At 41.8% G+C, this 15,948-nt stretch overlaps 1 protein-coding gene across 1 annotated transcript in view; it reads left to right on the top strand.

The window, feature by feature from the left end:
* Nucleotides 1-15,948, top strand: part of mmp17a (matrix metallopeptidase 17a) — a 63,436-nt gene that overhangs the window by 25,437 nt on the left and 22,051 nt on the right. The window contains exons 2-3 of the mRNA XM_062412221.1: nucleotides 11,424-11,556; nucleotides 12,444-12,579. Coding sequence (XP_062268205.1) covers nucleotides 11,424-11,556; nucleotides 12,444-12,579 — 269 coding nt within the window. The remainder of the gene's footprint in view (nucleotides 1-11,423; nucleotides 11,557-12,443; nucleotides 12,580-15,948) is intronic.

Genomic DNA, 15,948 nt, shown 5'->3' with positions numbered 1-15,948 from the left:
AGAAGAGGTTGAGGGACGGGTGGAGATTGAGGTGCATCTAATTGGAAAAGTCGTAGATCAGCGAATCCTAAACGAGGCGAAGGCTTTGAGTTACATCCAGGCAAAGACATTGTGATCATGGAGTTTTATGAAAATGAGTTTCGAGGCGTTTAATCAATGCCAGGGGAGGAGCTTTAAATCACAGATGTGGTCCGGCTCTCAAGTTGGCAAGAAGTTGACTTCATCATAAGAGTGCAGTATGTTAGTGAGAAGTGAAACGAAGAAAGTTTATCTAAAGCTCAGTTTTTATATTTTCTTATCATACCTTGTTTGGACCGGACCTTCTGACTTTCCAGGTGTAAGGAGCCTCAGACCAATGTACCAAAAGTTGTGGTTCCGGATCAGCCTGAACCACGGTGCGGTGTGAAAACTGTCGGAACAATTGAAGGAAGTTGAGACTGTTTAACGATAGAAGAAGAAAAAGAAGCTGAAGCAGTTTGGCTGTGTTGTCTTCACCCCTAATGATGTCGATTTTGAAAAACGAGGAGGTTCATTTTCCTGGTGGTAATACCATAATTGCACTGGCAACGAAATTACCAAAATGAACAAAACCAATCAGTGTCATTCCCTAAATTGAAATGTGAAACAACAACAAACCAGATCAAATGTTCTGGACCTTGATCCAGACTCTGAGGTGTGATAATGAATCTGGAACCCCTCCTGCTTGTCACCAGCTGTTCCTCTCCCCCTCTTATGTTTGATATCCTCTTTCTTTTCCTCGCCTCTGCCTGCACAGGTGAAACCAAATCCTTCACTCCTCCAGGAAACTGCCTTTGCTTTCCAGGTCTGTCATTGTTTCCAACCTTTTATGAGCTCCTTAGTCAAACACACAAGATACCGCTGCTCCTCTTGTCACATCATTCCAGTGTAATGCCTCGAGTAAACAACTTCTCAATATAAGCCGTCGATATGAAATGGAAAGCTACTCCAACTGCTTTGATAGCATCGCTGCAGCTACTGCATGCACTCACCGGTGTTATGGTGAGGAACAGTTTAGAGAAATCAGCTGAGAGCAGAGATTTTGTGTTGATCCACAGACGGGGGCACGGAGATGTTTTCTGAAGACAACACTCAGTCTGTTATGTGTGTAGCTGTGGCTAATATTTTTGATAAATGTTAGGATTATACTAAATATACTTTTATAGTTAATATCCTATCACACCGGGATTCAATTTGAAATGCGAAGAGGACATTTCCTCAAGCAGAGATTTGGAACATCGCTCTCGGAGAACGGGTGAACTTAAAACCCAACTTTATTTTTATAGAATCTTTATCTTTATAGACCTTAAGTATTTATCATAACCATTATAAAATATATATATATATATAGTCATCAGGGATGCACACATTTTGTAAACAAACTTTATTATTGAAGCTTATTCCCACACAATGGTGAGAATCGTTTTATATTTAGTTGTATCTATAGAGATTTGAATGGTATTTCAAGAACTTTCATGAATATAAACCCCCATATCTTATGAATATTAATATATTAGAACCATTTGTAGGGTGAATGTGTTTTCCCATCAAACTCGTTTCCTCCTTTCTCCTTTGTATTAGCTCTCCGCTGCTCGGCAACCTTGTAGCCGACAGGAAATACAAGGTCCGCCCTCGTCCCAGAGGGAATCTCAGAACAATGTAAACACTGAAGTGGCCGCTGCTACTTCAGTGAACTTTGAGAGACACTGAGGTCGCGGGGTTAAACGTCTCCTGGTGACTCATTACTTGTCACTGAGGCCGGGGGTTTGGAGGGACTCATGCAGCTGTTGGTCTGGAGGAGAAAACAGAGGGAGGCTCTGTCAGACAGGAGCTCGAATGCAGGAGGGACAAAAACAAATTAAGCCTTTTACAGAGGCTGAGGTGACCTTTGACCTTTGGCTGAATGGAGACGGGAGCTCGTCCCATCCGATGGGATGTGCTGCTCGCTCAAATGACTTCCTCTTTGACTTAAACGATGAAGAAATGCTGCGGAGTTAAATACAGAATGCTCTGTTTATAGGCTTTTTTCCCCTCTGTCATTTCGTGTCAACACTTATTTCCATTTTCCCTCCTTTTCTTTCATCTCTATGGGGAGTATGATTCATATATTTCATCACAACATGCCAATACACAGGTGGGGAGAGCGGGTAGATGGAGAATTGAGAATGACAAATAGGGATAGAGAAATGGGAGTAATGAAAGAAATGAAAGAACCAGAAATATCTACCTCAGCCGTTTACCTGCTCAGTCCTCACGAGATAATGCGATTGCAATGACCAGGGCTCCGCATTTCAAGGCCACGCTAATTTCTTTCCACGGATAATGAAGCATGAAATGGAACAAACAAAACCTCAAATGAATCAATGCCACTGGTGATTGTGCGAGTGTGTGAGGAGCGTAGAAAATGTGTGTATGTGCTATTAGATCATAGAAGGACTAAAGTGCAAAGAGATTGATTTTCAGCTCCCTTTCCTCATAAAGAAATCTGGATCAAATGCAAAGTGGGTTTGTTGTTTTCTGTGATTTGCCCTGTGGTGACTTCACTTGTTGCTTTTATCTTTTCTGTTTTACTCAAAAGGTTGAGACCTGGACTGATGGCTACACAAGTTAAAGTTTGTGTAAAATTTCCCCTCTCAGGTTGTCTCTTTTGAAAAGTTTAATAATAATCATCTTGTGACCTCATGTTTTTTATTAGAGTCGCGAATAAAATCATTCTGAGGTTCTCAAGTTTGATAAAAAATAAATTTGATATTGCAGGGGTTTGCATCTACACATTTGAATTTGAATATTCCACAAGTGAGTTACATGGTGTCGTGCAAGACCTCAGGGCTTCTGTTTTAATTTGGATTCTGTCGGATTGTTTTGATTCATAACAGTGGATGTGTACACAGTAAAAAACTGTAAGACACTATCAAGAGGATATATAGGATTCAGCAAAACACTGAAACGGATACTTTCAATTGATTGTTTGTACAAAGGGGGAGGGGTGATATCAGATGTATGTTCAGGTGTTACTTTTGGTTATTACTTGAAAAGGTTTGCATGCTCTAAGTTTCAGAAAACACATCTATGTCGTCCTACTTGTCCACTCCCTTGACTTTGGGCTTTTTAACTTTGCAGATCCTTTACATACACAACAAAACATCAAACAAGACGACAGAGGAAAGACAAACTGAAAAAGCAGAACATGTCTCTTAAACATGAGAGTTAAACGATAAATTAACCTACAGGAGATCATACATGTTTGTGTTTCTGTTAGATCAAATCCTTTTACTCTGTATTCATTCACGGGCATTGATGTGAGACTACCTGCTGTGTCTGTGCAGGACGCTGCTGCCAAATTACCACAGCACTAATCCTCAAGGTGCAGTCGACTATCCTCCCGACAACACGTTGGCTCAGAGCATGATAAACAACCAAGTGCACGCTGTACGCTCATGACTCAATATGTTAGCGCCTCTGAATTAGTATGCGGCTGCAAACTCAGGTGGTTCCCGCTGTCCGGGGGTTGCAGTAAAATGTTTACAGTTTAGTTTGTATCACGTACGCTGGAGAATTTCAGGCTGTAAACACCCTCGGAGGCAATTTTAACCGACCCATGAGACAGTTTATAAATACTTAAAAAATCTCACGACAGCAATTATTTCTCCTAGTTTGCAGGGATGCAGTTGCGGTGAGAACAAGTTCATTCAAGTGCATCTTCAGAGCTGGAACCATGCAGCTCCATCGGCTGAGGACAGGGACAAACGCTCTCTGACGACTTTCTGACAGGGCCGATGCTGTGCGTGCAGGTATTTTTGGTGATGGAGCTAATGGCCAAGATGCTGAAAGAAGAACTTGTGAAGGAGCCTCTTTTCTCACAACAATAAGTTACATTTTGCATTGTGTGCAAACGCTGTGTGTTTTTCCCACCACAAAAGCCTGAAGTGACGTCTGGATGTGCTGGGCAAGTTTGCAAAGCTCCTCCAGACAATTGGCGAGAGGTTTAAGGACATGAAAAGTAAACACAGGGACCTCAACGCATTTGCTACATCCTTAAACGTGGGTGCAGCCGATGAGCCTGACAGCCGACAAGGTGGAATCACTGAGCTGCAAAGCATCGACAAGCTCAGAGCTGCGTACAACAACCCCCCCCCCCCGCTGGAGTCCTGTTCACTCTATGTGCATCCCGAGAACTTCATTTGGATGTAATCGTTTTTGGGGATGTTCGTCTATCTGTCCTGTTCTTGTGAACGCAGTATCTCAGGAACACCTCAAGAGAAGTTCTTCAACTTTAGTGTAAACGTTCACTTGGACCCAGGGATGAACTGATTAGAATTTGGTGGTCAAAGGTCAAGTTGACTTTGGCCGGACTGTTTTTGTGAATGCAATACAAAGCTGGTTCTTTCCAACGTTCCCTTGGACTCAAAGATCAAGGTCCCAGTTAGCTGCTTTGTGAACACATATCTTGATAGAATTATTTCAAACTTGGCACATATGTTCTTTTAGACTCATGGTTGGTTGATATGATTTCAAAGATCAAAGGTCAAGGTCTTACAAAATATGTTTTTGACCTCTGGAACACGATATCTCAAAACTGGCTTCAGGGAAATTCTTCAGTTGTCACTCGGACGAACTCAAAGATGATCTGATTCGATTTCAGTGGTCAAAGGTCACAGGGATGTGAACTGAACCCCACTGGTTTGTCAGATGAATACAACCGCAGTGCAGTATTTCTAGTTTACAAGGGGAAGTTAGAGTTTCTGTATGTTTGCTGTCAGCAGGCATTTTGAAAACGCACTCTTGCAAAGTTCAGATTCTGCTATTAAACAGATTGACCCAAAAATAAACTTATTCTGGTATTGTCCCTTTAACACCAGATGCTTCGCCAAAGCAGCTCCACTAGCAGCTCCAGCCATCGTATTAGAGAGGTTAGTGTAATATATGTTCTCAATAATTTAGTAAAGCCCTTGAAGGGTGTTATAAAAATTTAAATGGCCCTTGATAGAAGAGAGTTTCCCAGCCCCCTGTTGTACAACATACAGTGGAGCTCCCCTCAATATTGCAGCAGTGCAGTGTTTTACAGCCGCCGTGTGAAAATCAGTGCATCTTATTGAAGCAGTGAGCTGTGCGCCCAGAGATGGGAAATATAATGACGTTACATAATCACTGTCATTATCGTTGAACACTTCCTAAATGTGTTTTTTTTTTTTTTTCTTTAGCTGTGTGCATTCACTGCTTTTACTAATCCTTGTGGATTCTGTGCGTCGTTGTTACATAACAGGTTTTTACTGATCTGGGACCAAAGTGGTTTTGACGTGTTGCAGACGGCGGAACACACGTGTGTGAGCCAAACATGTAAGTGTGTGACGAGACGAGCCAGGAAGCAAAAAGTCTGAATTGAATCCACTTCTGGATGAAACGTTGCTTCCGCGTGCATTCATGTATTTCACGTTCTTTCATCTTCACCTCGCTGCTGCTGAAGTTCCTTCACTCTGCTTCATTTGTAAATGAAGGCAAATGCTGGAGCCCAAAGTTTCTTATCAGGAGGCCGATATACGAATCCAACAAAAAGCAGCAATGTGTCAATTGTGTTGAAAAAACACCTTAAACCAGTGAATTCAGAGCAATTTTTGTAATGGTTATGCTACTCATGGTATAAATTCAACAAATTTCTCCTACACAGCTAAAGAAGTAAACTGTGTCTTCTATCTTGACACTGTGGCACATAACACCCCCCCCCCCCCCCCGTCACGTCCGTCTCTCTCCCTCGCCTTCTTTGTTCTTGTCTTAAGATCTGCTCTCCCTTTTGTCCATCTGGCTCTTTGACCTGCGAGCGATAAGGAGGAGCAGCTGACAAAACCAGCTTCAGGTTCCCGCCTCTCAACGTCTGAGCTGCCCCCCCCCCCTTCTCCTTTCTGTACTCCTATTTATTTCTCTTTCTCCTGTGCCTTTGTTCTGCGGGGGACTTGATTCAAGTCGTGTTCGGAGAGACATGTCAAAAATGTTGGGGAGTGGGCTGAGGTAGAAGTGAAACAATTGATCATGTCTGTCTTTGCAATTCCAATGTTTTACAATTTTTATGATTCTTGTAGATTTCCTTATTCAGCCCAGTGTCGGAATAGTAGAAGAAAAACAAAACTAATGTAATAATCAAATAAACGTTTCTCAATCATTGGGCTGCAACCTTTTACTGAACAAATTGCTGCTTATATGTTCTACATAAAAAAAAAAAAAAAATCGTGTGAAAATTTCAGTGTGTTGACATTTGATCTGCTGCTCATATAAAAAAAAATTCAAGAAAACTGCTTTGTTGGGTTTCTACCCATTGGATTCATCATCTGGGGAGCATGAATGTCTAATTATATTGATAAAGGAGCAAAATGAATCCGATCGATAACCATAAAGTGCCTTTTCTGATCTCCACGTATCATTTAGACTCCTGTGCTGCACACTCTTCTCTTATAATGACGCCCCACAGCTGAGACTGTCAAGGAATCCATCATTGATCGCTTGATAAAAATACCCTGTTCAGATGATTGATCAATGAGCTTCCCATCACTATTTCCTTTCCTTGTGAAGGACCCAGTCTTTGTTTGTTCTCGCTGCCTCTTAAGCTTTTATTAGCCCATTATTCACCCAGCCCATTCTGTATTAAACTCTAACACTTTTACAAAAGACTGTTTGTGTTCATCAAACTCTTGAATGACGATAAAATCCCCTTAAAAAAAAATGGCGGAAAGTCTCTGTTTCCACTTAGCTCCCCTAAAAACGTTCCACATTGATCTATATATTTGTATTTAAGATATAAACACAACCATAAAACATTAAATTTGCCTTTTCCAGTACAAATCGTCTCAATTTCTTGGCTGGAATTGTGTCTGTAAAGAGGTTGAATGGGAAACATGTTTTTACAGTGGAAAATGAAACGTCCACAGGAACTTAAAGTACATAAATACACACATAAAACCAGTCTGGCCGTAGAAGTACCTAAAACAGTCCTATATTCTCTAAACACTACCAGCTGGTATAAAACACACATGAGAGGACACGGCTACCTGTTTCACACTGGCCTGTTTTCATACCCTGGTCATAAATCCACCTCTAGGAAGGTCAGCTGGAATAAAGCCAGTGATGCTGAAGTGTGTGTCTGTCTCCTCCTCCTTCTTCTTCTTCTTTTGGGGTCAGTGTCATTCAGCCCGCTCATGCACGAATGACGTTTATCTCCTTGTCTGCGTGAAATTATATCCAGTGGTTTGATTTGATGTTTACAAGGCTGTACAAGGGGAGGCTCCTGAGAGGATGAGGATCTTCAGATTCTTCGTCTTCCTCCATCTTTCTTTTCTTTGACACACACACACACACACAAGCACACAAACACACACACTTTCTGAGCATCAGCAGGCCGCCCTGACAGTTAGATAGATGATCGAGTTTGTGGTTCTCGACGGCATGGAACAAACGACCTTGTGTCAATAAATATGCGGAACAGCGACACATTGCTTTTTAATAAACAGTCCAATTATGCCAAACAAAATTTTCACATTGGGCAAATCTGCACAACCTCTAATGATGTTCAGTGACAAAGTGGTAAATGGCCTTTTCTCTGTCTTGACCACTTGTGTACACACTGTACTTTCTCGTCTTCACAAATTTAGGCCTTATTGGTTCTCACATTGGCTTGCATATAAAGAATTTATTATTGTGGTGGACTGCTGTTAAAACGGCTCTTATTTTGAAACATAAGACAGGAAGGACTTGTTTTCAGCTTGCGATAATCACAAGCGTTATTGTCTGAAAAGAGCACACCTGAGAGGAGATGCATAAACACAGACGTGATCCATATTTACCATCTATTCACAGTGGTTCTTTGGTTCTTATCTACGGGTGGTGACCCTGAAGTGCAGACTCTACACATTTATGCCGACGTCAGCAGAGCAACTGAAACATGACAACGTCCGACAGAGACTGATTAGATCGTTCGGATAAAGAGCTTCGGTGCTGCTGGCTTGGCCGGATGTCTTTTGATTTGCGGAATATGCTTCTCATTTTGAAGAATATGTGATAGTTGGAGTGTTAGACCTCATTGTTTGTGTAGTTTTCTGTGTCTCATGCGTCACTTAATGGTGGATGATTGAAGAAGAGTGTCGTCCCGGCCCTCTGCATCAGTCCCTTTGTGCTGCTGGTAATCACAGATTTAGAGAAAAACTCATACGGGCGGCTTCACTACTTTCATCATATACAGGCTGAGCGAGGCGTCGGCCCTCTCCACTCTACCTTTTCACCTTTTCCTCTTTTTCTTTCAGAATTAAGTGTAATCAAATGTGGCCTTCAGGGAATGCATTTTATCACTGAGCGCCTGTTGCGTGTCATCTGAGCATCTGCAGTACTTTACATGATCTGTGAACCTCACAGTGGTTTCACATGCAGCTGATGATTGCAATGGTGCATATTGTATACTGCCTCCATTGTTTTCAGGTTTCCTACGACTATATAAAGTACTTTATACTAGTAGCCGCACCATAATTGCACTCTAGCGCTTTCATTAGCCAAAAATGAAGTTTGAACGAATTTTACACGAAGCAGAATTAGTTGTAATGCATTTAAATATTTTCCCCGTCACCCACATGCATGTGTGTAATCACAAGGGTTTGAACACTTAACGTTACTCTGCTCGCCTGTGGTTCCTCCTCCGCTGCCAACAGAATCTTGGAATATTAGAGAGAGTGATAAAGGAAACCCTGGTTCTGCCCCTTTGTCCGGATCCATGTCTAACTCCTTCTTTCTTGGCCCATGTCCCAGCTTTCAACTACGTGAAATTCCATTCAGGATTTTTGCATAATTTTGATGACAAAGCAAAACAACAAACAAGAACAAGCAAACGAACAGGGGTGAAAACCTTTCAGTCTTATACCTAGCAGAATTCAGTTTAATTTAATTGACTTCCTACTTACTTCAACTGATCAGATTCCTCTCTCGTGTGCCTGTAAGTGTCCGACTGCCTTTTTGTAGCTTACGTGAGGCACATTGAATTGCTTTTATCATCGTTCTCTCACTTCAGATCCAGCAGCACTTTGGGATTGATGCTCTTAGTGGTTCTAGCGATGTGCTGAAACTGCTCAATCGTAGTCAAAAGGTCCACTAATGGTATGGTGGTATTTTTTTGTATTTTTCTTTCCTTTGTGTGACGCACAGAGACACAGAATGCTTGTGTGGATATGCAGGCCGTGGTATTAGCTGATGTCTTTCTAGATAACACACAGTCAAAAGGAAGAAATCCTCCTTCTGGTCTCAGCGAGCTGGTCCTTGAGAAAGAAACAGAATCTATAGGCGCTGATATTCGCTGACACTTTGATGTGCCTGGCCTGTGAATCAAGTAGAAACTGACGTGGAAGTTTGACACCCAGGGAACAATATCGCCTTCTGAATGCGGTATCATTATTTTTTTTTGCTGCAGATTCTGCCAGAGCTTTCAGTTTGCTGACTTTTCACTCAGGCACTGAGAAGTAGGGCGGCTGGCTTTTGAACCTCAAAGTGCTTCGCTGTGGAACCTCAGCATAACCTGCCCCAGAATCCCCGTGTTCTTCACCCAGACCACATACAGGGTTCCACATGTCGGCTCTGTCGGGCTCCACCCTTGATGCTGTTCAGAATTTAAAGCAGCTCTCTTTTCTTTTTTTCTGTACCTACTACTTCATCCTTTTTTAGGTCATTAACTTTCCTAATTTTCTTTTTTTTCCTTTTCTTTAAACCGGTGGATGTGTGGTGCTTTATTTACAGAACATCTCAATCATAAACCTCAGCTCATCTACCCTTTTATAGCCGAGCCACCTGGCATGAGCGCCGGCACTAAAAGCACATCATCACAGAGATTTCAGTTTTATTAGTGAGTGAAAAGTGGCCCCTTGTCCCTGACATTTATCAGGTCATTAAAGTATAAGGCAGCGTGCGTGCGTGTGTGCATGTGTGTGTCTGTGTGTGTGTATGTGTATGTACACGCAGGGTATTTGTAGTTTGCAGACATCAGAAATATAACTTAGATTTCACTTAACAACGCAACCACTAGAGTCCTACAGATTTATCGGTTCACTCAATAATACACTACTTTCCACACATGGGTGTTTGTGTTTGTCGATATGGAAATTTGTATTTTCCAGAATGTACTATGCAAAAAAAGATTTGCATCTGTGTTTGCATATCTTGTACAAAATAGATTAAATTGACTTTTCTTTTTTAGAGGAAATGAAACCATAAATAGTGAACCTTACTTATTGTTTTAACGCTGACCCCTGTGTTTCATATTGTCTTATCATCCCCGAACATGCCACTGCATCTGTATTCTGTAAACTCCCTGTTTGTTAAGCAAAGCCGAGCACGAGGAGGTGAATATCATCAACATAAAGACTTGTGACAAACCAAAGTTAGTGAGATTTTCACAGTGTTGTCTGTGTGATGTTCGCCTCGCTATTGATCTGTGTCACTCGTCTCAGTTGAGCGCTGATCAAGAATCCGTTACAAAACCTGAGTGGCTGTTAGATCACGGAGAGGTAGAGCTGAGAGAGGGAGGACTGAGAGAGATAGACAGAAACAGGAAGAAAGAAAGAGGAGCAGCCGGAATCAATTAAAAGAAGAAAGGGAGGGAATTTTGCCGTAATTGGAACAGATGATAATTGAAAGTAGAAGGGAAATAGCTTCACAGCTTCTGTGAATAAATATCCCTTATTTTAATATAAGCAACCGAAGGAAAGACTCTTGAACATTTGTACACAATTTGCAAAGATGTGGAACAGTTACAGTATATGAAATATCATTGATTGCAAGTTGAACAATACGTGAATACTAAACTGACAGTAATCAGAGTATTGGTATTAAACCACAGACTTTATATACAGCTGGGCAGCTTGCCTCTACTTCCTCCCACTGTCCAGAAATGAAGCCAAAAAATCCAACTTACGAAGGCGTTCCTCGTTTGTCCTCGTTTTCATAGAATCAACTCTCTAACTAGAATCAAACTTACTGGCAAATAAAACAATCTAATATTCATCAGTGTTTTAAAACTACCTTAAAGTAATAGAAACCATTTTTGAGAAGAATCTTGCTGACCTTAATTTCGGCTTTTTAGTTTGGCCCATGTCCAATCTGCCAACTTACATTGATTTTGACTCTGTTCCTTCTCAGTGCTGCTTTAAAACATCCTTTATTTCTGAGTCCTTTATTGTCTGTTGTTCCAGACACGAGCACAACCAGTCGCACAACCGACACAAAGCTCTCACAAATCCTGGCTGCTCACACGTTTGCAGGAACTGAATCCACAGAGCGTAAACACCAACAGGTGTCTCGACCATCTCAGCGGCTGTGGGATACTTGGAGTCATTGAAATGCCTGCGACGACCCTTGACCTCTGTGTCTGCTGTTTCCCTCTGCAGGACTGGCTGAGCAGGTTTGGCTACCTCCCGCCCCCCGACCCAGTGACTGGTCAGCTGCAGACCAAGGAGGCCCTGACCAAGGCCATCAAAGCCATGCAGAGGTTCGGAGGCCTGAAGGAGACCGGAGTCTTCGGTACGTGGGCTGTGTTTTGCTTCGAGGAGAGAGAGCTCCACTTGATGGAAGCACAATGTGTGTGTTTTTGCTGTGTCACGACAATGTGTGGGTGTGAGAGGATGAATGCACTTTAATGTGAAGTGCACCTGGGGATAAAATTCAAGACATGCCCCACAATGTAGTGCAACATCGTGCAATCCAGCTGACAGCAAACACAAAGTACGGCTTTGGGAAAGTGCCACAGAGTTGAATCGATATCATCGTGACACAAACGCCGAACATTAGAACATTAGTCAAATTTATTTCACGCCTTTTGTGCTTGGTTGCATAACATTGCAAAGACGTCTAAACACACTGGGACAGGGTGTAAACACCAATCACCCGCTCTCTCACACACACACACACACACACACACACGTGGGCCGGAACGACAGCACTGCACCATGTGACTGATAACAGTGGCATCTATAATACTGAATAACGGCTTATTGATTAGTTTATTTCCTCATTTATATACTGTACACATCGTCTCTCATAAATAACTTTTAACCTCACTCACATTTAAGCGCCACAATCCCCCTTTACAAGCAGCATCACTCTCTGCCCCGACATGTAGGACTACAGACGACAGAGAGCTTGATGCTACCTGTGATTGATTTTAAAATAGTGCACTGGTGTAAGCAAGTGTAACTTCTGGCCCTGAGTAAAAGGTGGTTTCATACATAGCATGTATGATTCAATGGCCTCTTACAACCTCTGTTAGATGCACATATGTGAGGACACAGCTACTGAAGTGAGGTTTATTCCTTAAACTCTGACGTTTTCCACTAGATGAAACCAGTTTATGTTAAATCAAATCTGTAGCTATTTGTCAAGTTCACATTCTCTTCTCTGCCTCTTTTTAGACCCAGCCACACTGGGTCTAATGAAAACACCCAGATGTTCTCTGCCAGATGTGTCTGAGGCCGAGGGGACGTCGGGCCGCAGCAAACGAAGCGCGACCCCTCAGAACAAATGGAATAAGAGGCATCTCTCCTGGAGGTAGGGACGAGTTTAGTGCACATTGACTTGATGCAATGACGAAACACCTCGAAGGAGTCAAATAATCCAGAATCCTGGATGTCAAATGTCAAATGCTTTGGAAATATGTGATGCAGAGATTCTGTTTGTCAAGTGCATTGAACCGTACTGAACCAAAATCATGAATTATTTACATGTGAAGTAAATCATTAAGTATTTACATCTGTAGTTATGAAGAATGAAGCTTCACAGAGATGTGACCACTGAGTCGATGAGATCTCATCATTAACACCATGGTGGTTTCTTCACAAACAATATGACGAGCTCATCAGTCAAATTCTTGTGTTGATATATTCATTTAATTTATGTACTTAAGTACAATGTTATTGACCTCAAAACACTGTGATCTAACAGCGGAAGCTCAAGAGACTCTTTCAGTCTCATTACAAACAGCAATAGGAATGACTTGTGCAGTAGTGTTTCCCTTTTATTCTACTTTATACTTTTTCCTCTTTAATAATTCAGATATTGAAGTACACAACATTCATTTTAGAATTGTACTTAATAGATTGTTTGTAGATTCACCTTATTCATACACAATTAAATCAACAAATACATTATTATGGATAAAGGATCCCAGCAGTACTTCAAGTGGTTATAATTACCTTTCCAACCAACAGCAGCATTAGAATATAAATGAATCTTTCCATGATCATTATCCAATAAAATAATAAACATTTGCTACTTAGATATTCTGTATTCCTTTCCGTAACATCGGCACATTGTGGTTTTGCTACTGAGAAATCTGAGTACTACTGCTGTACATTTACTTTTGATATTTGTTGTTTTAATTGTGATAATATCTTTCAGTGAGATCTCTGACACGATTCCTTGTGTCTCACATGTTGTCAAAGATTCATAAGATCATACCTGAGATTTGAGCCACAAAACCACTGCTGAAAATGAAAAACTATTCCTCCCACAATTCAGGACACAAATAAACTACATGGCGTCTGTATTAGTCTGATTCTGTACTAATATTTACCACCGTGTTTCAGTTTTTGTTTTTCAGTGAATTTCCGTCCGTGTCGAATGAGAGCCGGTTCTCTCTGCCTCGGCACATCACATTATTGCACTGCAGGGAACTCAGAGTCATAAAGCATTCAAGTTTTTTGCCACTTTTCTCTCCATCTGTGCAGCCCTTGATAAATTGCATTAGGTGGCTCTTCCTCAAGGCGGAGATGTGTAGTTTCTGGATCAATTTTTGGCTCAGAGGAAGAGCATTGTGTTAAGAGTGGCGTGCTGGTTAGAGAGACTGGCAGGAAGTTCTTCTCTCCTCTCAGATGTACAAAGAAACACACTCCTGTCGCTGTGTAAATAGAATATATAATAATTTACAACACGTCAGCAAGAGAAATGCATGGAATACAGAGTTATTGTTAAACATACTTAATTATTGCATCTCCTGCATCTGTGTAAATCCTAAAGATCAAGAGTCATTCTGCGGGTTATACAGTTCATGATGAAATAATGTGTTCCTGTTAAGTGCAGTTGGAACATCTGTCGGGGAAACAGCTTAGTGCTCGACAGCAGAGGACGAGGAACATATGCTTGATCCTGTGCTCGATCACGCACATGCGTCATCAGCGTTGTCACAACCAGGAGATGATGCTGCTGGTGCTGGGGGCGAGCTCGGAGATGTTGCGTGTGCAAATGTGTCCAAACACAACGCATGACGGAACAAACAAACGTATGCAAACACACAGGAACACAACAAAATGCAAAACACATCTATCTGCTTGTGGTGACTTGTGTTTCCCTCTCCGTGTTGTGTCTCCTCCATCTGGTGAGAGGTGGTGGTTCAGGATTAGTGTCTTTACACTAGCCTACCTCTGATGAAGATCCTCCAGCTGATCTCTGTAAACCATTCATGGTCTTCATAGGATTTGTTCAAGTTGAACGTCTCACAATTACATCCCACTGTTGTTGATACAAAGAGCCAATAATCGTATTACTCTAGCTTGTGGACGACATGACTCCATGAGCTCCCTAAAAGTGAAGCCAAATTACCCTGATTGCCCCCATGTGGCTGACTGCGGTATAGGTCATAAACCCCTGCATCCTCCGTGTTCGCTGAAAGGACAAAGACCAACTGAAAAAGTCTAAATACACCTAGAATATCTTATTCTCAAAGATGGTTTCATATTCCAGTAAATCTGGCTTTAATTTACTTATTTGATGTCATAAAAGGGGCGTGAAGCATAGTGATTGACACTGGAGACTGACTCGTGATTGGTCGAGAATCATATGTATCGTCAGAGCCTCAAACGTGATCACTACTGCACAGACTTTGGCTCCAAATGGTCGAATGGGAGGAAGTGGAGACGTTTCATCCATCTTTATATAAAGTCGATGCTTATTACCAACTGAAATTATGTCGTAGTCACTTTAGCCGCTGTTTGCATCCCTCGGCTGAATTTTACGTGTTGTGCCAATTAGTAAATAACAGCAAGATAATGTGCTGAACTAACAGGAACATTCTAGCCACAAACCACCTGTGACACATCTTGGCTCTGTGCTCCTGCATGATTTGTTACATCATCAAGTAGCTCTCTCAGCTTGTACTGAGTTTTTATGGCTCAGCTGGTTCTTGCTGCAAGTGTTGTAGCTCTAAAGTTTCTAATTATTCATGACAGGTATGAAAACTCAACCTGAGGACAAGTAACAGCTGCAGAATGTGTTGCACATTTTATGTGCGCTAACGAGCTAATAACAAGGGGAAAGCAAGAAAGCTCTGGTAGAGAGGATCTGTTTGGTTCAGTGGAGGATCGGGCTGTTTACAGCTGACAGGCCACCACGGCTCCTCAGTCGAGCGCGGTGCTGCTCCACAAGCCACAGTGCGTACCTGACAGCAGGAACCGACAGGTGGTCTGTGAGAGCCCTGGCAATGAGGATATGTGGGGCCGAGATGCTGGTTGTCAAGAAAGTAAGTTTGGCTTGTAAGTGTGTGTCCTGCAAACTAACATCATGACCAAGCTGCTTTGCTAAGAGTTGTTCTTTTCGTTTGGTTTACAAAGACCAAATGACCTTTTGTCCAATTCCAGACAAAAGAACTCCTGTCATAGCTGAAGGATAAAGTCAAGTCGAGGTGGGTTGGCTACTTTGTTGCCTGAAGTAGCCAAATTACACAATGTGAACCTGCAGATGTATTTTACAATTAATTAGAAGATATAATACGTCATATAATATGTAAGTTGCAATGTAAACCGAGCAGAATGCATGTGGGTACACAGCATACGTAGCAGTGATCTGTTCAGTGGACGAGCACTAGTCAAACAAGTGTTTACTTACCCGAGGGAAAGTCTTCGGTTTTATTTTGCCCAGACCAAC

This window comes from Platichthys flesus, chromosome 19, assembly GCF_949316205.1.
Source record: "Platichthys flesus chromosome 19, fPlaFle2.1, whole genome shotgun sequence".
In the NCBI taxonomy this organism is placed as follows: Eukaryota; Metazoa; Chordata; class Actinopteri; order Pleuronectiformes; family Pleuronectidae; genus Platichthys; species Platichthys flesus.
This window is presented reverse-complemented; position numbering and strand designations above follow the sequence as displayed.